At 46.0% G+C, this 27287-nt stretch overlaps 1 protein-coding gene across 1 annotated transcript; it reads left to right on the top strand.

Annotated features, from left to right (window-relative positions):
- The first annotated feature begins 12071 nt into the window (after positions 1 to 12071).
- LOC106582404 (rho-related GTP-binding protein RhoE) lies at positions 12072 to 24423 on the top strand. The gene is made up of 5 exons (XM_014165494.3): positions 12072 to 12467; positions 12588 to 12675; positions 21403 to 21512; positions 23689 to 23814; positions 23948 to 24423. Exons 1-5 carry the CDS (start codon positions 12363 to 12365, stop codon positions 24188 to 24190), a joined length of 672 nt encoding a protein of 223 aa, XP_014020969.1. The 5' UTR covers positions 12072 to 12362; the 3' UTR covers positions 24191 to 24423.
- The last annotated feature ends 2864 nt before the right edge of the window (positions 24424 to 27287 follow it).

The raw sequence follows: 27287 nt of genomic DNA, 5'->3' as shown, positions 1-27287 counted from the left end.
GCCAAGTTGTCGGCCACTGCCGAACATTGCGGTTCTACAAGTAGAAACAACAGGTTTGTCGGTACCAGGTCGGTATGCAGCAGGTACTTCTTTTGTTCTAGCACGAGAAGGAACAGCCTTCTTCTATGATAAGTAGCGATAGGCACTCAGATTCAATCTTAAAGCAAAACTCTACGATAGTGACTCATGGCTAGACTTTGGCATGATGACTTTGCAGGATGTACAGAAAGAAAGTAAAGACAGAATGATTTGCGTTTTAGCAGTAGCAGGACATGGGTAAAATCACTAAGGAAGCCAAGCCAAGCCAGGAAAAAAGCCACATTACAACCTATGTTGTGATAATTGCATTGTTTGCTCTATAACCCATTAGTTCATACACCACAGTGATTTACAATAATGCCGTGACAACAAAAAGACAACAGTCACACAGTGGCGGAATAAATTCATCTACACATACGTTTGTTTCATTACGAAACCAGAGAGCAACATCTGTCCGGTGAAGTCAACAAAGCAAATATTGCATGTAATAAATGTAACAAAGTTATATCACCATGGTCAAGCAAGTTAATGTTTTCATCAGTTCATTAAACTACTGATTTAGAACCACGGAGTTACCGCAAGTGAGCTCAAAGACAACAGGAGCACTGCCTACACTATTCCAGCACCACTTCAACTTAAACATTTAAACATCATCAGATCAACGAGGCTACAGTTGAAGTCGGAAGTTTACTTACACTTAGGTTTGAGTAATTAAAAATCGTTTTTGAACCACAAATTTCTTGTTAACAAACTATAGTTTTGGCAAGTCGGTTAGGACACCTACTTTGTGCATGACACAAGTCATTTTTCCAACAATTGTTTACAGACAGATTATTTCACTTATAATTCACTGTATCACAATTCCAGTGGGTCAGAAGTTTACATACACTAAGTTGACTGTGCCTTTAAACAGCTTGGAAAATTCCAGAAAATGATGTCATGGCTTTAGAACCTTCTGATAGGCTAATTGACATCATTTGAGTCAATTGGAGGTGTACCTAAGACAGGGAATTTTGTACTAGGATTAAATATCAGGAATTGTGAAAAACTAAATTTATGTCACGTCCTGGCCAGTATAAGGGTTAATTGGTATTGTAGTTTGGTCAGGACGTGGCAGAGGGTATTTGTTTTATGTGGTTCGGGGTGGTGTTTTGGAAAAAGGGTGTTTGATTTAGTATTTCCGGGTTTTTGGGTTATGATCTTTGATTACGTATTTCTATGTTTATCTAGTTAGTTGTATGTCTATGTTTGGTTAATTGGGGTGGACTTCCAATTGAAGGCAGCTGTGTGGTGTTGCCTTTGATTGGAAGTCCTATATTAGTTGGGTGTGTTTGTTTGTTTAATTGTGGCAGATTGTTCTGTGTTTAGCCTTGTGCCTTGCCAGACTGTCGGTATATCGGTCGTTCACTTGTTTTGTTATTTTTTGTACGTTCATTTTGGGAAGTTAATAAATGTTCAAAATGAACAAACACAGTCCTGCTGCATTTTGGTCCTCCTTCACCGACGATAGCCGTGACAGAATCTCCCACCAAACCAGGACCAAGCAGCAGAGGAAGGAGCAGTGGGATTTTGAGTTGGACTATGGTGAGAGATGGACTTGGGAGGAGATCTTGAAGGGAGAAGGCTCCTACACTTGGGAAGAGATGCAAGCAGGAAAAGATCGCCTTCCATGGGGACAGGTGGTAAGAGAGAGAGAGAAAAGAGGAAAGGCTGGTATGGACCGGGAACGTTTCCGAGGAACACGACTGGCGTTGAAGCACGAGAGGCACCCCCAATAATTTTTTTGGGGGGGGGCACACGGGTAGTTTGGCTAGGCATAGGAAGAGCCGGAAGCCAGCTACCCGTGGTTATATGGAGGAGCGTATGAGGTGGAGAGCGCCATGTTTCGCTGAGGAGCGCACTATCTCACCCATACGCACGCACAGTCCGGTGCGCGTTATTCCAGCCCCTCGCAGGTGCCGTGCTAGAGCGGGCATCCAGCCTGGTAGGAGGATGCCTGCGCAGCGCATCTGGTCGCCGGTACGCCTCCGAGGACCAGGCTACCCAACTCCCGCTCTACGCACGGCTACCATCAGGCCCCTGCACAGCCCAGTCTGCCCTGTACAAGCACCCCGCTCGTACAGGGCTACTAGTTCCATCCAGCCAAGACGGGTTGTGCAGGAGGTAAGATCAAGACCGACTGTGCGCCTCCATAGCCCTGGGTTTCCAGCTCCTGTCTCTCGTGCGGACCCGGAAGTGCGTCAACCCAGTCCGACTCATCCTGTTCCCGCTCCCCGCACTAGCCTGGAGGTGCGTGTTCACAATCTGGTACGCCCAGTTCCAGCACCACGCACCAGGCTTCAAGTGCGTAAACCCAGCCTCGCCAGTCAACAGTCGCCAGAGCTGCCCGCCAGTCAACAGTCGCCAGAGCTGCCCGCCAGTCAACAGTCGCCAGAGCTGCCCGCCAGTCAACAGTCGCCAGAGCTGCCCGCCAGTCAAAAGTCGCCAGAGCTGCCCGCCAGTCAAAAGTCGCCAGAGCTGCCCGCCAGTCAACAGTCGCCAGAGCTGCCCGCCAGTCAACAGTCGCCAGAGCTGCCCGCCAGTCAACAGTCGCCAGAGCTGCCCGCCAGTCAACAGTCGCCAGAGCTGCCCGCCAGTCAACAGTCGCCAGAGCTGTCCGCCAGTCAACAGTTGCCAGAGCTGTCCGCCAGTCAACAGTCGCCGGAGTGGCCAGACCGCCCCGAACTGCCGGAGTGGCCAGACCGCCCCGAGCTGCCGGAGTGGCCAGACCGCCCCGAACTGCCGGAGTGGCCAGACCGCCCCGAGCTGCCGGACTGCCCAGACCGCCCCGAGCTGCCGGACTGCCCAGACCGCCCGAGCTGCCGGACTGCCCAGACCGCCCCGAGCTGCCGGAGTGGCCAGACCGCCCCGAGCTGCCGGACAGCCCAGGCTGCCGGACTGCCCAGACCGCCCCGAGCTGCCGGACTGCCCAGACCGCCCCGAGCTGCCGGACTGCCCAGACCGTCCCGAGCTGCCGGACTGCCCAGACCGTCCCGAGCTGCCGGACTGCCCAGACCGTCCCGAGCTGCCGGACTGCCCAGACCGTCCCGAGCTACCGGACTGCCCCGACAGCCTGGAACGGCCAGAACCGGAGCCACCTCCAGAGATAGGTGGGTTGGGGAGGGGGGGTGTAGCACAGTGCCGTCGTTGACGGCAGCCACCCTCCCTTCCCTCCCTTTAGTAGGGGGGGATTTTTCTTTTGGTGTTGTTTGGGGTTATTTTTGTTAAGGTGCTTCCGGGGTTAGCACCTTTAAGGGGGGGGGGGGTACTGTCACGTCCTGGCCAGTATAAGGGTTAATTGGTATTGTAGTTTGGTCAGGGCGTGGCAGAGGGTATTTGTTTTATGTGGTTCGGGGTGGTGTTTTGGAAAAAGGGTGTTTGATTTAGTATTTCCGGGTTTTTGGGTTATGATCTTTGTTTACGTATTTCTATGTTTATCTAGTTAGTTGTATGTCTATGTTTGGTTAATTGGGGTGGACTTCCAATTGAAGGCAGCTGTGTGGTGTTGCCTTTGATTGGAAGTCCTATATTAGTTGGGTGTGTTTGTTTGTTTAATTGTGGCAGATTGTTCTGTGTTTAGCCTTGTGCCTTGCCAGACTGTCGGTATATCGGTCGTTCACTTGTTTTGTTATTTTTTGTACGTTCATTTTGGGAAGTTAATAAATGTTCAAAATGAACAAACACAGTCCTGCTGCATTTTGGTCCAACTTCACCGACGATAGCCGTGACAATTTAAATGTATTTGGCTAAGGTGTATATAAACTTCCGACTTCAACTGTATATATGCTTAATTTAATGCACTGAAAACAAACTTAAAAATACAAAAAAAACAATTTAATCCAATCAATGTTGCTAAATATCATGTGGCTGTCCATGGCACTGATTTCTCTGTCTCTCTCTGTGTGTGTGTGTGTGTGTGCCTGCTTGCACAAGTAAAACAACCGGTTTTGACTCACCCTACTTGTAGACTAGTTGAACACCACATGTAGGCTACATATTGAACTTCAATCGTCTCAGGCCAGTGGCACAATATATTCATTTATGGTTAGATCAGAATCTCTGTCATAATCATTGGCCTGTACAGAGAATTAAGTTAAAATCACAAGTCCAAATCTCCGTCTCCATGCATGGCTTAGGAAAGGGCTGATTTAGCAAGCTAGCTACTGCAGGACATCAACACAACCAGACCAGGAAAAGCCAAGTTTTTCTGAAAATTATGTTTTGCTTAGGAAGTAATTTAATTGGTTTGATGCCAAATCCAAACTGGCCTCCCTTTGTGGGGCGTTTTGCTGCACCAGGACAACCCACAGTTGAGCACAGCTCAATGCTGATTGGATAATTATTTTATACTTTTTTTTATCAAGGGAGGCCAAATGCTTGCTGGCATCAATCAAATGCTACGGCGGCAACGTGTTATACTCTTTTAGTACAGACAGCATCAGATACATCCAGACAGCATCAGATACATCCAGACAGCATCAGATACATCCAGACAGGAGTAGATACATCCAGACAGGAGTAGATACATGGGCTACCCTTACTGAGACAGAGGGGTGCTGTTTCCCTGTCCAGACAGCATCAGATACACCCAGACAGCATCAGATACATCCAGACAGCATCAGATACATCCAGACAGGAGTAGATACATGGGCTACCCATACTGAGACAGAGGGGTGCTGTTTCCCTGTCCAGACAGCATCAGATACATGGGCTTCCCATACTGAGACAGAGGGGTGCTGTTTCCCTGTCCAGACAGCATCAGATACATGGGCTTCCCATACTGAGACAGAGGGGTGCTGTTTCCCTGTCCAGACAGCATCAGATACATGGGCTACCCATACTGAGACAGAGGGGTGCTGTTTCCCTGTCCAGACAGCATCAGATACATGGGCTTCCCATACTGAGACAGAGGGGTGCTGTTTCCCTGTCCAGACAGCATCAGATACATGGGCTTCCCATACTGAGACAGAGGGGTGCTGTTTCCCTGTCCAGACAGCATCAGATACATGGGCTTCCCATACTGAGACAGAGGGGTACTGTTTCCCTGTCCAGACAGCATCAGATACATGGGCTTCCCATACTGAGACAGAGGGGTGCTGTTTCCCTGTCCAGACAGCATCAGATACATGGGCTACCCATACTGAGACAGAGGGGTGCTGTTTCCCTGTCCAGACAGCATCAGATACATGGGCTTCCCATACTGAGACAGAGGGGCGCTGTTTCCCTGTCCAGACAGCATCAGAAACATGGGCTTCCCATACTGAGACAGAGGGGCGCTGTTTCCCTGTCCAGACAGCATCAGATACATGGGCTACCCATACTGAGACAGAGGGGCACTGTTTCCCTGTCCAGACAGCATCAGATACATGGCCTACCCATACTGAGACAGAGGGGCGCTGTTTCCCTGTCCAGACAGCATCAGATACATGGGCTACCCATACTGAGACAGAGGGGCGCTGTTTCCCTGTCCAGACAGCATCAGACACATCCAGACAGCATCAGATACATCCAGACAGGAGTAGATACATGGGCTACCCATACTGAGACAGAGGGGTGCTGTTTCCCTGTCCAGACAGCATCAGATACACCCAGACAGCATCAGATACATCCAGACAGCATCAGATACATCCAGACAGGAGTAGATACATGGGCTACCCATACTGAGACAGAGGGGTGCTGTTTCCCTGTCCAGACAGCATCAGATACATGGGCTTCCCATACTGAGACAGAGGGGTGCTGTTTCCCTGTCCAGACAGCATCAGATACATGGGCTTCCCATACTGAGACAGAGGGGTGCTGTTTCCCTGTCCAGACAGCATCAGATACATGGGCTACCCATACTGAGACAGAGGGGTGCTGTTTCCCTGTCCAGACAGCATCAGATACATGGGCTTCCCATACTGAGACAGAGGGGTGCTGTTTCCCTGTCCAGACAGCATCAGATACACCCAGACAGCATCAGATACATCCAGACAGCATCAGATACATCCAGACAGGAGTAGATACATGGGCTACCCATACTGAGACAGGGGGGTTGCTGTTTCCCTGTCCAGACAGCATCAGATACATGGGCTTCCCATACTGAGAGAGAGGGGTGCTGTTTCCCTGTCCAGACAGCATCAGATACATGGGCTTCCCATACTGAGACAGAGGGGTGCTGTTTCCCTGTCCAGACAGCATCAGATACATGGGCTACCCATACTGAGACAGAGGGGTGCTGTTTCCCTGTCCAGACAGCATCAGATACATGGGCTTCCCATACTGAGACAGAGGGGTGCTGTTTCCCTGTCCAGACAGCATCAGATACATGGGCTTCCCATACTGAGACAGAGGGGTGCTGTTTCCCTGTCCAGACAGCATCAGATACATGGCCCCATACTGAGACAGAGGGGTGCTGTTTCCCTGTCCAGACAGCATCAGATACACCCAGACAGCATCAGATACATCCAGACAGCATCAGATACATCCAGACAGGAGTAGATACATGGGCTACCCATACTGAGACAGAGGGGTGCTGTTTCCCTGTCCAGACAGCATCAGATACACCCAGACAGCATCAGATACATCCAGACAGCATCAGATACAAGCATCAGATACATGGGCTTCCCATACTGAGACAGAGGGGTGCTGTTTCCCTGTCCAGACAGCATCAGATACATGGGCTACCCATACTGAGACAGAGGGGTGCTGTTTCCCTGTCCAGACAGCATCAGATACATGGGCTTCCCATACTGAGACAGAGGGGTGCTGTTTCCCTGTCCAGACAGCATCAGATACATGGGCTACCCATACTGAGACAGAGGGGTGCTGTTTCCCTGTCCAGACAGCATCAGATACATGGGCTACCCATACTGAGACAGAGGGGTGCTGTTTCCCTGTCCAGACAGCATCAGATACATGGGCTTCCCATACTGAGACAGAGGGGTGCTGTTTCCCTGTCCAGACAGCATCAGATACATGGGCTTCCCATACTGAGACAGAGGGGTGCTGTTTCCCTGTCCAGACAGCATCAGATACATGGGCTACCCATACTGAGACAGAGGGGTGCTGTTTCCCTGTCCAGACAGCATCAGATACATGGGCTTCCCATACTGAGACAGAGGGGTGCTGTTTCCCTGTCCAGACAGCATCAGATACATGGGCTTCCCATACTGAGACAGAGGGGTGCTGTTTCCCTGTCCAGACAGCATCAGATACATGGGCTTCCCATACTGAGACAGAGGGGTGCTGTTTCCCTGTCCAGACAGCATCAGATACATGGGCTTCCCATACTGAGACAGAGGGGTGCTGTTTCCCTGTCCAGACAGCATCAGATACATGGGCTACCCATACTGAGACAGAGGGGTGCTGTTTCCCTGTCCAGACAGCATCAGATACATGGGCTTCCCATACTGAGACAGAGGGGTGCTGTTTCCCTGTCCAGACAGCATCAGATACATGGGCTTCCCATACTGAGACAGAGGGGTGCTGTTTCCCTGTCCAGACAGCATCAGATACATGGGCTACCCATACTGAGACAGAGGGGTGCTGTTTCCCTGTCCAGACAGCATCAGATACATGGGCTTCCCATACTGAGACAGAGGGGTGCTGTTTCCCTGTCCAGACAGCATCAGATACATGGGCTACCCATACTGAGACAGAGGGGTGCTGTTTCCCTGTCCAGACAGCATCAGATACATGGGCTACCCATACTGAGACAGAGGGGTGCTGTTTCCCTGTCCAGACAGCATCAGATACATGGGCTACCCATACTGAGACAGAGGGGTGCTGTTTCCCTGTCCAGACAGCATCAGATACATGGGCTTCCCATACTGAGACAGAGGGGTGCTGTTTCCCTGTCCAGACAGCATCAGATACATGGGCTTCCCATACTGAGACAGAGGGGTGCTGTTTCCCTGTCCAGACAGCATCAGATACATGGGCTACCCATACTGAGACAGAGGGGTGCTGTTTCCCTGTCCAGACAGCATCAGATACATGGGCTTCCCATACTGAGACAGAGGGGTGCTGTTTCCCTGTCCAGACAGCATCAGATACATGGGCTTCCCATACTGAGACAGAGGGGTGCTGTTTCCCTGTCCAGACAGCATCAGATACATGGGCTTCCCATACTGAGACAGAGGGGTGCTGTTTCCCTGTCCAGACAGCATCAGATACATGGGCTACCCATACTGAGACAGAGGGGCGCTGTTTCCCTGTCCAGACAGCATCAGATACATGGGCTTCCCATACTGAGACAGAGGGGCGCTGTTTCCCTGTCCAGACAGCATCAGATACATGGGCTACCCATACTGAGACAGAGGGGCGCTGTTTCCCTGTCCAGACAGCATCAGATACATGGGCTACCCATACTGAGACAGAGGGGCGCTGTTTCCCTGTCCAGACAGCATCAGATACATGGGCTACCCATACTGAGACAGAAGGGTGCTGTTTCCCTGTCCAGACAGCATCAGATACATGGGCTACCCATACTGAGACAGAGGGGCGCTGTTTCCCTCGCTCTGATGATTTCTCAGCGTGGCCCTAAACACCAGGATAATGTATCTTTTGTCTAAAAGATACATTATTTTATCATTTATTTATTTTTGTCAAACACTGAGTTTTAGGTCCTGGTGTTTAGGGCCACGCTGTGTAATTCCAATGACAGGGTTTTTTACTGACTTCCCACCCGACCGGTCATGGACTTTCTAAACTATCCAGAACAGGCCCTGGTGCTGGTGCTTGGTAGAGTAAACAGGAGAGTTATTGGCTCGTAATATGTATACTGAACAAAAATATAAATGCAACATGTGAAGCGTTGGTCCCATGTTTCACGAGCTGAAATAACAGATCCCAGAAATGTTCAATACGCACAAAAAACGTATTTTTCTCAGATGTTGTGCACAAAGATGTTTACATCCCTTTTAGTCAGAATTTCTCCTTTGCCAAAATAATTCATCCCCCTGATAGGTGTGGTATATCAAGAAGCTGATTAAACAGCATCATCATTACACAAGTGCACCTTGTGTCCACATCCAGCTTCTTTCCCTGTGGGATGGTCTGAGACAAGCCACCTGGACAGCTGATGAAACTGTGGGTGTGCACCACTGAAGAATTGCTGCACAAACTGTCAGAAACTGTTTCAAGGAAGCTAATCTGCGTGCTTGTCATCCTAACTAGGGTCTTGACCTGTCTGCAGTTTGGCGTCGTAACCGACTTCAATGGGCAAATGCTTTCCTTCAATGGCCACTGGCACGCTGGAGAAGTGTGCCCTTCATGGACTAATCTCAGTTTCAACTGTAACGGGCAGATGGCAGACAGTGTGTATGGCGTTGTGTGGGCAAGCACTTTGCTGATGTCAACATTGTGAACAGAGTGCCCCATGGTGGCGGTGGGGTTATGGTATGGGGAGGCACAAGCTATGGACAATAAACACAATTGTATTTTATTGATGATCATTTTAATGCACAGAGTTACCGTGATGAGATCCTGAGTCCCATTGTTGTGCCATTCATCTGACGCCTTCACCTCATGTTTCAGCATGATAAATCATGGCCCCATGTTGCAAGGATCTGTACACAATTCCTGAAAGCTGAAAATGTTCCAGTTCTTCCATGGCCTGCATACTCACCAGACATGTCACCTATTGACCATGTTTCGGATGCTCCCGCCAATATCCAGCAACTTCACACAGCCATTGAAGAGGAGTGGGACAACATTCCACAGGCCACAATCAACAGCCTGATCAACTCTATGCGCAGAAGATGTGTCACGCTGCATGAGGCAAATGGTGGTCACACCAGATACTGACTGTTTTTCTGATCCAAGCCCCTACTTTTTTTTTTAAGTATCTGTGACCAACAGATGCATATCTGTATTCCCAGTCATGTGAAATCCATAGATCACAGTAGGCTGTCGTGGGGAGAACGGATCATAATAATGGCTGAAACGTAGCAAATGGAATGACATCAAACCATGTGTTTGATGATTTTCTTCTGATTCCCCTCCAGTCATTACCACGACCCTGTTCTCCCCAATTAAGGTGCCACCAACCTCATGTGCCATAGATTAGGGCCTAATACATTTTTTTCAATTGACTGATTTCTTATACAGTATGAACCGTAACTAAGTAAAATCTTTGAAATTGTTGCATGTTGACGTTGTATTTTTGTTCAGTGTGAATACAGGGAGGCTGCTGTCTTGGGTCAAGCTCAGCCACTGGAGCATTCCCAGACAGAGTTGTGGCTGGAGTGTGAGGTTTTGTTTTCATAGAGATGTGTGCAGTGCTGGCAACAACATGAACCTGGACAATAGAATTTTAGTTGTTTACAATGCATATACATTTGAAAGTCATTGGCATTGATTGATGACAAGAACTTTTGTAATTGTTCAGTTCTATGAATTTCTTTCACATTTCTGGTTGTAAGCATTCACTGTTGTCATATGAATGACTTATTTGGAGTACAGTTTAGCCCCAAATCCTGGAAAACTTTCACCCCAAGTCCAGACTTCCAGCTGATAAAGCAAAGGAGTCCATCTTTTGAGACCTGTGATCTGGGCCAAAGATAGTTGTCAATGAACTTGTGGACAGTAGAGGCTCACATCCGTATTCACATTATAGGACCTACGTATTAACTGAAAGCTTCATGACTTATGTAAGAGCCAAAGTCAAAAGGTCAGTGAGTGTTGGATGTTTTGTCTATTTCACAAAAGATACCTTGTGACAAACATGGAAATGCTTCTTTCATCCATGGCACTGAATCTGTGTGTAGTATACTCACATTTTAGGACACTATCAGAGAGAGAGAGTTTTCCATTAATTCAGTAAACTACAATGGTGTCCTCTATCTTGGTAGGTTACCGATAACAACAAAGGCTGTTCTGTGTCAAAATCCCTTTGTGTTCCACAGAATGTGTTCTGACCACACAATGGAGGCTCTCAGGGAGGAAAAAACTGTCATCAAAAAGTGCTGATTCTTAGCAAGGCCTAGTATGTAACCTGACAGAAAAGCAATCAGAATGTGAAAGAAGCTTGAGTCATAGCTTTCCTCAGAGGAAAAGCTGACTGCTTCAAATCACTTCATTACTATGCAAGACCATGTTCCTTTACAGTGAAGCCCAGGAGCTTTTACAGCGTTAGGTCCTTATCACATACCACAATACAGCAACACTCCATCAACACACAACAACAGTGTTATTGAGTGTTACTTTGCGGTGAGCGGTGAGTCGAAAGGACTCATAATTCTACATTATGAAGCTGTGTTGAAAACAATGTACTCTACTTGCCCTGCATGGTCCACTTCTTCAAGGAGAGATATCATCTTAAATACCTGCTACCAAAGATACCGCAGCGCTGATTGTAACTCCTCTCAAGTCACAATTAAGGTGAGTTTACTGAGTCTCCTGTTGTGTTTGCTTCACATCAATATGGCAGCATAGTGGGGGAGACTCTCCCCTCTCAGCACCCATGCATAACTCCAGCTGTTTTTATCCCTCTCAAGGTTATTGATATGCATTGCAGACAAACATGTCATTGGCTTCAGTACTACAGTCGTTAAAGGAGAGTGCATTAGTTTCAACCCCTCAACCCCTTTAAAGTGGTTATAAATATAAAAAGCAAATAAATACAAATATTGAGACTTCATTCCAGACAGTTCATTCAAAGTCCAATAAACACCAATAAAACTAATGCGAATACATTACAGGTTCCAAAGGATGACAAAATTATTACTTATGTTTGTAGATTATATTCTGACTTACACCTACTGCAAAATAATGTTTTATTGCAATAACATTATAATTACTATAGGACCTTTAATATTATTTATCAGAAATTGTGTAATTCACTGTCAAACAAATATGTATTACAGCTCCTCAAATGAAAAACGGGTCTGATACATGAGTGCTCGACCTACTTGCGCAACGCCCTCGCTCTCTGACTAGAAATAGGAGAGAATCCTCAAACTCCTACAAACTCCAGGCTGAGGACCGTTGAGTCTTATAAAGGGTCTAGAGCTCTCGGATACAGGACGGGACGCTACTTGGATGTCACAGTCTTTCACTCTCCTAAGGGATCATATTAATTATTTAAAGGTTTTCTATTTTTACATTTTTGAAGTTACTTTCCCGTCGCGACGTTCTCATCCAGGATAGATGATTCTGTGCAGCTGGCTGATGCAGTCCGCCCTTCATCATTCTTGGGAATCCAGAACGTTCGGATATTCTGTTGATCCCGACTTTATTCTTCTTTAGGACACTTTCTATTTTATGGAAAAACGGAGGACAATATCACAAATCATTACAAAATGGATTTAAATCCAAGCGTAAAATGTAAAATAGTTGTCGTTGGTGATAGTGAATGTGGGAAAACCGCTCTACTAAATGTGTTTGCAAAAGATTCATTTCCTGAGGTGAGTTTTATGTGACATAGTTGGCTTTTTTTTTTACATGATTATTATGTGTTATCAATCAGCTTGCAACTTTTCTTTCTACGTCTAAACATGGATATCACCATTTTCTTTCATTTGTAGGGCTACGTTCCCACGGTGTTTGAGAACTACACGGCCAGTTTTGAAATCGATACGCAGAGAGTTGAACTCCGTCTGTGGGACACTTCAGGTGAGTCCCCACTGCACATTATTACCCTTCTGAAAGCCTGCGTCACTGTCATACATGCTGTAGCTAATAAATACCAGGCGTGAAACATCTAGAGTGTTCTACAACAGAAGACAAGCATGAAATCCTGATATGCAGTATTGGCCACATGATGTCCTTTACAGTAACTGCCAGCCCCTTCAGAGGAATGGTCTGACGCTGCCTCTCTGGAATGTGGAAAAGGGGTAGATAGGAGTCGGATAACAGTTCTGGAAACCTTTTGTACACCACCAGCATTAGCCTACATCTGAAACGACCCTCACACCCTTGAACACCTGACAATGTGGGAACTCAAACACTGGTGTGTATAGAATTGTACATCAGTCTTGTGAAATCATCATAGGCTACTTACTGACATACATTTTTGTCCTGTGCACTCTGAAATAAAGGCAAACCTTGCATTGGCACCTGTTTTGTATGCCTCAGTCTGTAGGACTAGATTTGTACTTCATTTATGAAACCTTCTTTCAGCTGTCTATGAGGAGAGAAAATCTAAAGGGCGGTAACGAAATTAGAGACCCTTATTTTCCCCTGGCCAACATACACACATTTTCACTCTGAGAGCTTGGCCTGGCCGGCCGTCTTGCATTATTTGTTTTATAAAGCCGCTCCCCCTCAGCCTCACACACTCAACAGGAATCCCATATAGAGGTCCCCAGGGGATCTAACCCAAACACAGCCCCAGGTCTGCACAATCTAACCCAGCCCCAGGTCTGGGGGGATCGGTGTCCCATTCACGGGACGGTTAAGCTAACGTAGGCTAATGCGATTAGCATGAGGTTGTAAGTAACAAGAACATTTCCCAGGACATAGACATATCTGATATTGGCAGAAAGCTTACATTCTTGTTAATCTAACTGCAATTCTTGTTTATCTAACTCCAATTACCAGTAGCTATTACAGTGAAAGAATACCATGCTATTGTTTGAGGAGAGTGCACCATTTTGAACATGAAATGTATTAATAAAGAAATTAGGCACATTTGGGCAGTCTTGATGCAACAGTTTTAACAGAAATGCAATGGTTCATTGGATCAGTCTAAAACTTTGCACATACACTGCGGCCATCTAGTGGCCAAAATCTAAATTGCACCTGGCCATTATGGCATTTCTCTTGCATTTCAAAGATAATGGTACAAAAACAATTCCACAAACTTCAAAGTGTTTCCTTTCAAATAGTACCAAGAATATCCATATCCTTGCTTCAGGTCCTGAGCTACAGGCAGTTAGATTTGGGTATGACATTTTAGGCGAAAATTGAAAAAAAGCGGCGAATCCTTAAGAGGTTTTAACCCAGCCCCAGGTCTGGGGGATCTAACCTTAACCCTGAGGGATCTAACCTTAACCCAGCCCCAGGTCTGGGGGATCTAACCTTAACCCTGAGGGATCTAACGTTAACCCAGCCCCAGGTCTGGGGGATCTAACCTTAACCCAGCCCCAGGTCTGGGGGATCTAACCTTAACCCTGAGGGATCTAACCTTAACCCTGGGGGATCTAACCTTAACCCAGCCCCAGGTCTGGGGGATCTAACCTTAACCCTGAGGGATCTACCCTTAGGCCTGGGGGATCTAACCTTAACCCAGCCCCAGGTCTGGGGGATCTAACCTTAACCCTGGGGATCTAACCTTAACCCAGCCCCAGGTCTGGGGGATCTAACCTTAACCCTGAGGGATCTAACCTTAACCCTGGGGATCTAACCTTAACCCAGCCCCGGGTCTGGGGGATCTAACCTTAACCCAGCCCCAGGTCTGGGGGATCTAACCTTAACCCAGCCCCAGGTCTGGGGGATCTAACCTTAACCCAGCCCCAGGTCTGGGGGATCTAACCTTAACCCAGCCCCGGGTCTGGGGGATCTAACCTTAACCCAGCCCCAGGTCTGGGGGATCTAACCTTAACCCAGCCCCAGGTCTGGGGGTAATTACCTGCTAAACTACAGTTACGGATGCCTCCAGCCTGGACTGGTTGGGTAATCGGGCTGCTCTGCCTCCCTGGGTCTGTGTACTGCTCTGGGAGGAGAGGTGGTAGTAGTAGGGGGAAAGAGAAAGGGGGATACCTAGTCAGTTGTAAAACTGAATGCATTCAACTGAAATGTGTCTTCCGCATTTAACCCAACCCCTCTGAATCAGAGCGGGGCGGGGGGCTGCCTTAATTGACAGCACCCGGGGAACAGTGGGTTAACTGCCTTGCCCAGAACATAAGATTTTTACCTTGTCAGCTCGGGGATTTGATCCAGCAACCTTTCAGGTACTGGTCCAACGGTCGTACCCACCAGGCTACCTGCCAGTCAGGGAGTCCTCTGGGCTGGGTGGAGACGTGTGTGTAGAGAGGGGGTAGTAAGGGGGTGAGGGAGTGCTTTGGGCTAGGTGAAGAGGGGTGTGTAGAGAGGGGTGAGGGAGTGCTTTGGGCTAGGTGAAGAAGGGTGTGTAGAGAGGGGTGAGGGAGTGCGTTGGGCTAGGTGAAGAGGGGTGTGTAGAGAGGGGTGAGGGAGTGCTTTGGGCTAGGTGAAGAGGGGTGTGTAGAGAGGGGTGAGTGAGTGCGTTGGGCTAGGTGAAGAGGGGTGTGTAGAGAGGGGTGAGGGAGTGCGTTGGGCTAGGTGAAGAGGGGTGTGTAGAGAGGGGTGAGGGAGTGCGTTGGGCTAGGTGAAGAGGGTTGTGTAGAGAGGGGTGAGGGAGTGTGTTGGGCTAGGTGAAGAGGAGTGTGTAGAGAGGGGTGAGGGAGTGTGTTGGGCTAGGTGAAGAGGGGTGTGTAGAGAGGGGTGAGGGAGTGTGTTGGGCTAGGTGAAGAGGGGTGTGTAGAGAGGGGTGAGGGAGTGCGTTGGGCAGCCTCTCCTCTGCTCTGTGACCTTAAGCTGATTGTGGCGTCCCTTGGGTCTGTCCAGGACACGACTCAGTGATTACACCACAGCTTCAGGAAGAGCTGACACACCATTATTGACACACCAGGGCTGACACACCAGGGCTGATACACCAGGGCAGCCCTCACCACACACACCAGTCCTCACCACACACACCAGTCCTCACCAGACACACCAGTCCTCACCAGACACACCAGTCCTCACCACACACACCAGTCCTCACCACACACACACACACCAGTCCTCACCACACACACACAGTCACTCAGTCCTCACACACACACACCAGTCCTCACCACACACACACACACCAGTCCTCACCACACACACACACACCAGTCCTCACCACACACACACACACCAGTCCTCACCACACACACACACACCAGTCCTCACCACACACACACACACACCAGTCCTCACCACACACACACACACACCAGTCCTCACCACACACACACACACACCAGTCCTCACCACACACACACACACCAGTCCTCACCACACACACACACCAGTCCTCTCCACACACACACCAGTCCTCACCACACACCAGTCCTCACCACACACACACACACCAGTCCTCACCACACATCTAAGGAGTTCCACTGGACCAGCAATCCCCTCCCTCTCATCACAACATGATGGTGTGATAACGTAGATTTGGTGGAATTGTTTTGATAACCTTGTGGATAGGGTGGAGCATTTTGAGATACATGATAGTGTTGTTTATTGTTATCACAAACGAGTCTCATGTGGAAATTGGAGTACCACAACTACGTATAATGGGTAAAGAGCCTCCAACACAACTACGTATAATGGGTGAAGAACCTCCAAAACAACTACGTATAATGGGTAAAGAACCTCCAACACAACTACGTATAATGGGTAAAGAACCTCCAACACAACTACGTATAATGGGTAAAGAGCCTCCAACACAACTACGTATAATGGGTAAAGAGCCTCCAACACAACTACGTATAATGGGTGAAGAACCTCCAACACAACTACGTATAATGGGTAAAGAACCTCCAACACAACTATGTATAATGGGTAAAGAACCTCCAACACAACTATGTATAATGGGTAAAGAACCTCCAACACAACTACGTATAATGGGTAAAGAGCCTCCAACACAACTACGTATAATGGGTAAAGAACCTCCAACACAACTACGTATAATGGGTAAAGAACCTCCAACACAACTACGTATAATGGGTAAAGATCCTCCAACACAACTACGTATAATGGGTAAAGAGCCTCCAACACAACTACGTATAATGGGTAAAGAACCTCCAACACAACTACGTATAATGGGTAAAGAACCTCCAACACAACTATGTATAATGGGTAAAGAACCTCCAACACAACTACGTATAATGGGTGAAGAACCTCCAACACAACTACGTATAATGGGTAAAGAACCTCCAACACAACTACGTATAATGGGTAAAGAACCTCCAACACAACTATGTATAATGGGTAAAGAACCTCCAACACAACTACATATAATGGGTAAAGAACCTCCAACACAACTACGTATAATGGGTCAGGAGCCTCCAACACAACTACGTATAATGGGTAAAGAACCTCCAACACAACTACGTATAATGGGTAAAGAACCTCCAACACAACTACGTATAATGGGTAAAGAACCTCCAACACAACTACGTATAATGGGTAAAGAACCTCCAACACAACTATGTATAATGGGTAAAGAACCTCCAACACAACTACGTATAATGGGTAAAGAACCTCCAACACAACTACGTATAATGGGTAAAGAGCCTCCAACACAACTACGTATAATGGGTAAAGAACCTCCAACACAACTACGTATAATGGGAGAAGAACCTCCAACACAACTACGTATAATGGGTAAAGAACCTCCAACACAACTACGTATAATGGGTAAAGAACCTCCAACACAACTACGTATAATGGGTAAAGAACCTCCAACACAACTACGTATAATGGGTAAAGAGCCTCCAACACAACTACGTATAATGGGTAAAGAACCTCCAACACAACTACGTATAATGGGTAAAGAGCCTCCAACACAACTACGTATAATGGGTAAAGAACCTCCAACACAACTACGTATAATGGGTAAAGAGCCTCCAACACAACTACGTATAATGGGAGAAGAGCCTCCAACACAACTACGTATAATGGGTAAAGAACCTCCAACACAACTACGTATAATGGGTAAAGAACCTCCAACACAACTACGTATAATGGGTAAAGAACCTCCAACACAACTACGTATAATGGGTAAAGAACCTCCAACACAACTACGTATAATGGGTCAGGAGCCTCCAACACAACTACGTATAATGGGTAAAGAACCTCCAACACAACTACGTATAATGGGTAAAGAACCTCCAACACAACTACGTATAATGGGTAAAGAACCTCCAACACAACTACGTATAATGGGTAAAGAACCTCCAACACAACTACGTATAATGGGTGAAGAACCTCCAACACAACTACGTATAATGGGTGAAGAACCTCCAACACAACTACGTATAATGGGTAAAGAACCTCCAACACAACTACGTATAATGGGTAAAGAACCTCCAACACAACTACGTATAATGGGTAAAGAACCTCCAACACAACTACGTATAATGGGTAAAGAACCTCCAACACAACTACGTATAATGGGTAAAGAGCCTCCAACACAACTATGTATAATGGGTAAAGAGCCTCCAACACAACTATGTATAATGGGTAAAGAACCTCCAACACAACTACGTATAATGGGAGAAGAACCTCCAACACAACTACGTATAATGGGAGAAGAACCTCCAACACAACTACGTATAATGGGTAAAGAACCTCCAACACAACTACGTATAATGGGTAAAGAGCCTCCAACACAACTACGTATAATGGCTAAAGAACCTCCAACACAACTATGTATAATGGGTAAAGAACCTCCAACACAACTACGTATAATGGGTAAAGAACCTCCAACACAACTACGTATAATGGGTAAAGAACCTCCAACACAACTACGTATAATGGGTAAAGAACCTCCAACACAACTACGTATAATGGGTAAAGAGCCTCCAACACAACTACGTATAATGGGTAAAGAGCCACATACAACTACGTATAATGTGTAAAGAACCTCCAACACAACTACGTATAATGGGAGAAGAACCTCCAACACAACTATGTATAATGTGTAAAGATCCTCCAACACAACTATGTATAATGGGTGAAGAACCTCCAACACAACTACGTATAATGGGTGAAGAACCTCCAACACAACTACGTATAATGGGTGAAGAACCTCCAACACAACTACGTATAATGGGTGAAGAACCTCCAACACAACTACGTATAATGGGTGAAGAACCTCCAACACAACTACGTATAATGGGTGAAGAACCTCCAACACAACTACGTATAATGGGTAAAGAACCTCCAACACAACTATGTATAATGGCTAAAGAACCTCCAACACTTTGCCACCCTCTCTCTCTCTCTACTTTATAATGCACATGTAGTCCACTTAGACTTGTGCTAGTTTTCTTAAGAGAGTAGACATCTATTCTAGTGATTAATTGAACATCATTCCATATCATGGTAGCCTCGTTATACTGCACATGCTATGTACAGTAGTTTATCTCTCCTAGGGATATCAGTAAAGATGCTGGATCTTAATTTGATCACTCTGTTGCAGGAGAACAGCTATGCAGGAAATTTAAAATGTGTATCAAAAAGACTTCTGAAGTTTGTAATTTACACTTTGAAATGTCAGACTTGGTTTTCCCTTATGAAAAATGTATCAACCACTACAAAAATGTCCATTGATTACAATCTACATAATAATTCACATTTCCTGTTGCCGAATTTTTTTTTCTGCTGTAGAAAACTAGCTCAAATTAAGATCCTACATCCGTTGGTGAGTTCACTGAAATATAGGGTTACCCTGATGATCTTGTCTAGCTCCTTCCTCATCACATAGTACCCTACTCATTATTTTACAGCTTTCTGGAGCAACCTGCATGAAGAATAGCACCTGAGAATAACTAACACAATTAGCTGAAAGGTCATTAGAAATGCATGGGACTCCTATATGTGGATCAATGTGTTTAGTAGAGGAATTCCCCCCCCCCCCCCCAGTGGAATGCCAGTGATCTGACCATGTCATTGGTCAGTGAAGTGGTTATAGCCACCCCCTTGAGAAATATCCTCATGGAGATTTCCCATCACTCTCCTATAAGCACAACTATGACTTATTACTGTATGTAATCGTTATGTGCATTGACTTGGATTGGTGTCCTGTATTTCTGGAGCCCCTAACCCACCTATCTGATCGATGAGTTGTACGTTGAATGAGGAAAGATGCCTTAAGATTAGTTTGATGTCGTTGTTTTGTCATGTACACTTTTCCTCACGTCTCACAGCGACAGATACATTTACTGTACTTCGAGCCTAAAATGTCTTAGTCTGTTAGGTTTCCCCCATTTTTATCAACTCAATCCTACAACACTATTTTAATGTTCCCATGGAAAATCCTTCATACCAGAGTTTTAAACATTCCAAATCCCTCACGTGTTCTGGCCGAGCCATTTATCAGACCTTAAGGTGGGCTATGAAAATAGGGGCCTCAAGGCTGTTTGTTTAACATAAGAAATCTGACTCGCCAGACTTGAAAATATTTCTGCATTGTTTACATCTGCTGGTGTGAATTTGTTCGTGGAGAAATGTGTCGGGAGGGGCATCCATGTCATACCACAGCATATGATTTATAGGCACTCTACCGTGTCCAAATATTCAAATGGGCCCACTGGTACCGAAGTTTACTCCTGAGAATTCAAACTGAGTTTAATTGTGTTTAGGTAAATTAGAGTGAAAATTGAAAAAGACAGATGGTGATGGTTGGTGTTTTGGTCCGTGTGTTGGTCCAGAGTGGGACCATCTGGATTCCATTTGTGAATCAAAACATTTCTGGTTTGGGTGGGGGCAGGCGTTGTAAAGCCAGCTTCAGAAGTAATGGATCAGGTTTTGAGTGATTGTTATGACTTCAAGTCATGATGTGAAATAGCAGACTTTAACCCCGCATTCTTTAGAATTCAATGGCACAATTCAGGAACCTAGGTTATTCTACATGGCTTTGTATTCTAAAGGAAAAAGCCCTTTGGCATGGAACCCTTAGACAATTACACAAATCTCCTTTCTGAGAATGAGAAGCTGTTTCCTACAGTAGAGACTGTATGTGTGAGATATGGTGTTTTCACGCAGCCAGTTTGGATTAAAGGTAATATAGAACCTGTGTGAGGAGAAGAGCCCCCTCATGTTGTAACTCTAAGACCACCCTACTGTGGGAAACTAGAAAATCCCCACCATTTTTCACAGAGGCACAATGGGGAGATGGGAACTTCCAGACATTAGTGTTGGTTTGGTTTCTTTACCTGGGATGCAACCTGACCCAGTCCACCACAGAGCTTCAACAGCCCTAAAGATTCTCTGCATTCCACACTACACACGTTTGTCCCAGGAAACCCTTCAGGACATGAGGTTATGTTACAGATTGTTTAGTGTGCAGTATGTACGTCACAAGTGTGTATTTCACTGGTAAAATACCTCATAGAATTTTGTATTAGTTGGATTCTGTAACTTTGTTTCTACTCTTGTTTGGAATGGGAACCACTGCAGCTTGATCAATCTCTGCAAATAACATTGTCGTTGTTTAAATCAACGCATCTATGGAAAGATACATGTTGGTTAACTTACAGGAAGTTGAGGAAGTACCGTGACCCAGTTACCACAGACCCACTTTTACTTGACTAACAACATGGTGACATGTTTGAATTGCAGGCTCTGCATACTATGACAATGTGCGACCTCTCTCCTACCCGGACTCTGATGCAGTCCTCATCTGCTTTGACATCAGCAGACCAGAGACCCTGGACAGTGTACTGAAGAAGGTGAGTGTTTTGGGGTGATATAGCGGACTCTTGTTCTGGAAGATAAGCTGCCTCGGCTCCTCTTGAACTGGTAAACAATGGCCTGTCCCAATGTCATTTTCATTCAGTCCCCTTGACCCTCTCTAGAAAAGCCTCCATTTGTGTTTCTGGGTCAAGTGACCCCTGAAAAACGTAATTCTGCTGAAAACTAGGGCTGTACCAATGAGAGGAGACTAAAACTAGGACTGTACCAATGAGAGGAGACTAGAACTAGGGCTGTACCAATGAGGGGGGACTAGAACTAGGGCTGTACCAATGAGAGGAGACTAAAACTAGGACTGTACCAATGAGAGGAGACTAGAACTAGGGCTGTACCAATGAGAGGAGACTAGAACTAGGGCTGTACCAATGAGAGGAGACTAGAACTAGGGCTGTACCAATGAGGGGGGACTAGAACTAGGGCTGTACCAATGAGAGGAGACTAAAACTAGGACTGTACCAATGAGAGGAGACTAGAACTAGGGCTGTACCAATGAGGGGGGACTAGAACTAGGGCTGTACCAATGAGAGGAGACTAAAACTAGGACTGTACCAATGAGAGGAGACTAGAACTAGGGCTGTACCAATGAGGGGGTACTAGAACTAGGGCTGTACCAATGAGAGGAGACTAAAACTAGGACTGTACCAATGAGAGGAGACTAGAACTAGGGCTTTACCAATGAGGGGGGACTAGAACTAGGGCTTTACCAATGAGGGGGTACTAGAACTAGGGCTTTACCAATGAGGGGGGACTAGAACTAGGGCTTTACCAATGAGGGGGTACTAGAGGAGAGGAGACTAGAACTAGGACCGTACCAATGAGAGGAGACTAGAACTAGGGCTGTACCAATGAGAGGAGACTAGAACTAGGACCGTACCAATGAAATAGGACTAGAACTAGGACCGTACCAATGAGAGGAGACTAGAACTAGGGCTGTACCAATGAGAGGAGACTAGAACTAGGGCTTTACCAATGAGGGGGGACTAGAACTAGGGCTGTACCAATGAGGGGGTACTAGAACTAGGGCTGTACCAATGAGGGGGGACTAGAACTAGGACCGTACCAATGAAATAGGACTAGAACTAGGACCGTACCAATGAGAGGAGACTAGAACTAGGGCTGTACCAATGAGAGGAGACTAGAACTAGGGCTGTACCAATGAGAGGAGACTAGAACTAGGACCGTACCAATGAGAGGAGACTAGAACTAAGGCTGTACCAATGAGATGAGACTAGAACTAGGGATGTACCAATGAGAGGAGACTAGAACTAGGGCTGTACCAATGAGAGGAGACTAGAACTAGGGCTGTACCAATGAGAGGAGACTAGAACTAGGACCGTACCAATGAGAGGAGACTAGAACTAGGACCGTACCAATGAGAGGAGACTAGAACTAGGACCGTACCAATGAGAGGAGACTAGAACTAGGACTGTACCAATGAAATAGGACTAGAACTAGGACTGTACCAATGAAATAGGACTAGAACTAGGGCTGTACCAATGAGGGGGGACTAGAACTAGGAACGTACCAATGAAATAGGACTAGAACTAGGGCTGTACCAATGAGAGGAGACTAGAACTAGGGCTGTACCAATGAGAGGAGACTAGAACTAGGACTGTACCAATGAGAGGAGACTAGAACTAGGACTGTACCAATGAAATAGGACTAGAACTAGGACCGTACCAATGAGGGGGGACTAGAACTAGGGCTGTACCAATGAGAGGAGACTAGAACTAGGACTGTACCAATGAGAGGAGACTAGAACTAGGACTGTACCAATGAGAGGAGACTAGAACTAGGACTGTACCAATGAAATAGGACTAGAACTAGGACTGTACCAATGAGGGGGGACTAGAACTAGGGTTCTACCATTGAGAGAGGTGGCGGGGAGGAATGTGAAAACAAACTCACGTGAGGCTCAGTAGTAGTCTAACCGGCCTTGTTCACACATGGTCTCCCAGATCCCAGACGCGGCTATTGTGGGTCTCAGTGCCCTTTGACCTGGCTCAGTATTGTGCCAGCTGAGAGGAGTAGGGTCCAGTTAGAGATTCTTCCCCTGGAGAGAACATAATCCAACCAAGCTTTTTTGCTCTCGAACCCCACTCAATAGGGCCCCAGTCTCGGACTAATGCTTTCCCTTTTCTTTCCTCTGTATAGTGGAAAGGAGAGATTGAGGAATTCTGTCCCAACACCAAGATGCTGCTGGTGGGGTGCAAGTCAGACCTACGCACTGACCTTTTTACCAAATCTCACTCTGGCCATACCCCAGTGTCCTATGATCAGGTGGGTGTCATGTCTTTCTAAATGTCATTCAAGATTATGGACTTAAACATGATCCAGTATTAAAAGCGCTGGGAACAATTTGTAATAGGCAGAGGTCCTGACTGATTTCAGTGTTGTTTCCTCTCTGTCTCAGGGCTCTAACATGGCCAAGCAGATCAGTGCTCCGTACATGGAGTGTTCGTCTCTGCAGTCTGAGAACAGCGTCAGAGACCTCTTCCACGTGGCCACGCTGGCCTGCGTCAACAAGGGCAACAAGAACGTCAAACGCAACAAGTCCTCCAGGACCACCAAGAGGATCTCGCACAGCAGACCTGACCTGCCCACGGTGGTGTCAGACTTCCAGAAGACTAAAACTAAGACCTGTGCTGTTATGTGACTGGGATGATGTCATTAGAGAGACTGGGGGACACTGTGAACATGCTAATGAGCATTTGAATTTTGGACAACCATGAAGAGCTTTATGCACTATTAGTGTGCCAACTGAATGAGGGATGGTGTTGAGATGGTGAAAACAGCTATGCTGTGGTTGCATGTTATACCCTGCTTTTTTACAAGCTAGGGGAAGCATAAAAACAAGGTGTGAACGAACACATCATGAACTAGATGTGTTCCAGACAGTCGTCACTAAAGAGCTCTACTTTTATTCTCAGCTTGAACTTGAATCCTATGGTTTAGAACACAGGCAGGCCTGAAGAATCCTATGGTTTAGAACACAGGCAGGGTTGAAGAATGCTATGGTTTAGAACACAGGCAGGGCTGAAGAATCCTATGGTTTAGAACACAGGCAGGGCTGAAGAATCCTATGGTTTAGAACACAGGCAGGGTTGAAGAATGCTATGGTTTAGAACACAGGCAGGGCTGAAGAATCCTATGGTTTAGAACACAGGCAGGGCTGAAGAATCCTATGGTTTAGAACACAGGCAGGGCTGAAGAATCCTATGGTTTAGAACACAGGCAGGGTTGAAGAATCCTATGGTTTAGAACACAGGCAGGGTTGAAGAATCCTATGGTTTAGAACACACGCAGGGTTGAAGAATCCTATGGTTTAGAACACACGCAGGGTTGAAGAATCCTATGGTTTAGAACACAGGCAGGGCTGAAGAATCCTATGGTTTAGAACACAGGCAGGGCTGAAGAATCCTATGGTTTAGAACACAGGCAGGGTTGAAGAATCCTATGGTTTAGAACACAGGCAGGGTTGAAGAATCCTGACTATTGAAAAGCTTCCATTTCTGAAGTGTTACAAGTACAAGTGTTTTGGGGTCTGCTGTTTCAAGGATCCTGTGTTCTTCTATGTAATGAACCAAAATTGTTGTGAGGAGAGACAATGAAGGATATGAGAGCAGTTAGATTGTGTAATGTCCTGAGAAGCAATGATGACAACCAAGATATACTGTTACCCGTTCTGACATCTGTGTTGTCTGAGCAGATTGATGCATGTCACGTTATGTCACCATTTACATTCCCTTTTTCTTAAAATGTTGCCCTTTTCTGAATCTGTTCCTTACAATGTATTATTCTAAAACAATGTCAAAATAGTTCATTTCAGAACTGTCAATTTGCCATGTTTAAATGTACTGTAGTCATGTAAATGTGGTACATGTTTGAATTTATACTTATACACGTATAAGCCCATCATTAATGCCTCAGTGCTGCATTTATTGACCTATGGGAAGTACATACTTTCATACTGAATTTGCCTGTTTAGTTTTATGAGAACTAGTGGTCTATCCGGGACACTGGTCTTGATTTTTTTAAATATTTAGGGCCTTGGAGCTCATTCAGTTCCTGTGGACATATATGGAAGTGTTGAAGTCTCTGGATCGTGGGTTTTCCTATGAAAAGAGTAACTACTGTAGATAAGATTTGTCCTTTGGTTAGTGAAGAGAGACATTTACAGTGAGTGACATCCTGCTCTTTCTGCCTGTCACGCTGTCCTCGTTATCAGAGCTGTGACTTTGCTTAAGTCTTTCACTCTCGCCTCTCCTCTGTTGGCACGCTGCAGGAGTTCTGGTCACCTGATGACGCACTCTGGGTGAACCTTAACTATCCCTCAGCTCAGCTGCCTGCTGGCTGTCTGTCCTACCAGCCCCAGCCCTTCTGAATCTTTTAGAAGCATTAAGAGTTGGGTTCCTTCTGTTTGACATTTGGGTATTTGTTTAAGTTATGTACATTTGCTTGAGAAAACCGTCACCATGCCAAATCAGACATGTAGTTTGGGAACTGTATTTGTAAGGGAGTTACTGACAATATTATTGCTGTTCCCAATGAGGAATCTGTGAAAACACCCAGGCAATACCTACATGAATGCGAAAGTTACCTTGATCACGTCAAATGCGACCTAATGTGCTGAAATATGTCAAAACATGGGCCAATTCTGTCCAACAATATGATATAGATGCCTCAATGATAGATGAGGATATGAAACCGTTCTCCTGAAATCAGCAGACTACAGTGATGTAACATATTAAGAGATCGTGATGGGGATATCCTTAGCGTTGCTATTTTTGCACAATATATTGCTGTTGTTTGTCAGAACAGCAGTTTACAATAACCAGGACACAAGTACCATAGATGGGACCAGTGGTCTGTGTCATTGAATTGTATTGTATTGGGTAAATGATTGCTCAGTGTGTAACATGCATCAGTGGCTTCATCACCACAGAATCGCTGCATTTCATCAGGATTGGTCCGGTGTAGTGGTGTGCTGTCTAATCAAATCCCTAACCCTGCCCCATTCAAGGTGATATGAAAGGTGACTTAGGGAAATCTGTGCTGCATAATATGGAAGAGATGGCTATTTTTATGCTACAGCAAACCTAATGGCATATAGCAGTTCTGCTTCATTGAAATACAAAGGCCCATTTGGCTTTTGTGAGCATACAAATCCATGCCGTTGAGCTAATGCTATGGAGATTATGGTGATAACAGAATACATTTACCCTTGCTTTTGTATTCATTGTGGTTAGATTCAGTGTAATAGAAAGAGATTGTCTAAATTGCAAGCTTTATTCCACCAGCCCGGTTTCCCTCTACTGCAGTGATACTTGTAGTAATATTGTGAAATAGCCTAGCTTTACAAGCTTATCCACATTAGTTCAATTGATTGGTTGATCAGAATTCCAACTCTTTTAACTTGTGTCATAACGTAAACCGAAGAACCTCTGGTTGCTTGACATGGTGCCTATGTTATGTATCTGTTCAGTGTAGTTTCTCAGCAGTGGAGAGATCCTAAACCACATAACAATAGCTGTTAACAGCACGTTCAACTTCATATTAGTTGTCATTAATCGTACATATTTTATGTTATTATAAATGGTAGGCCTACTTTGAAAGGTAATGATATGGAAACTGAATTGCCATCCAGAGGTTTTTGGTGATCAAATATTTTAATCGCTGAGCCTAAACTGCCAGCTTGCAATTTCACACCCCATTGCAAGATTAATTAAAGCACTAAGCCACCATTCTGGCCT

This window comes from Salmo salar, chromosome 21, assembly GCF_965601325.2.
Source record: "Salmo salar chromosome 21, fSalSal1, whole genome shotgun sequence".
Classification (NCBI taxonomy): Eukaryota; Metazoa; Chordata; class Actinopteri; order Salmoniformes; family Salmonidae; genus Salmo; species Salmo salar.
The sequence above is the reverse complement of the archived record's forward strand: the minus strand, read 5'-3'. Positions and strand labels throughout refer to the sequence as shown.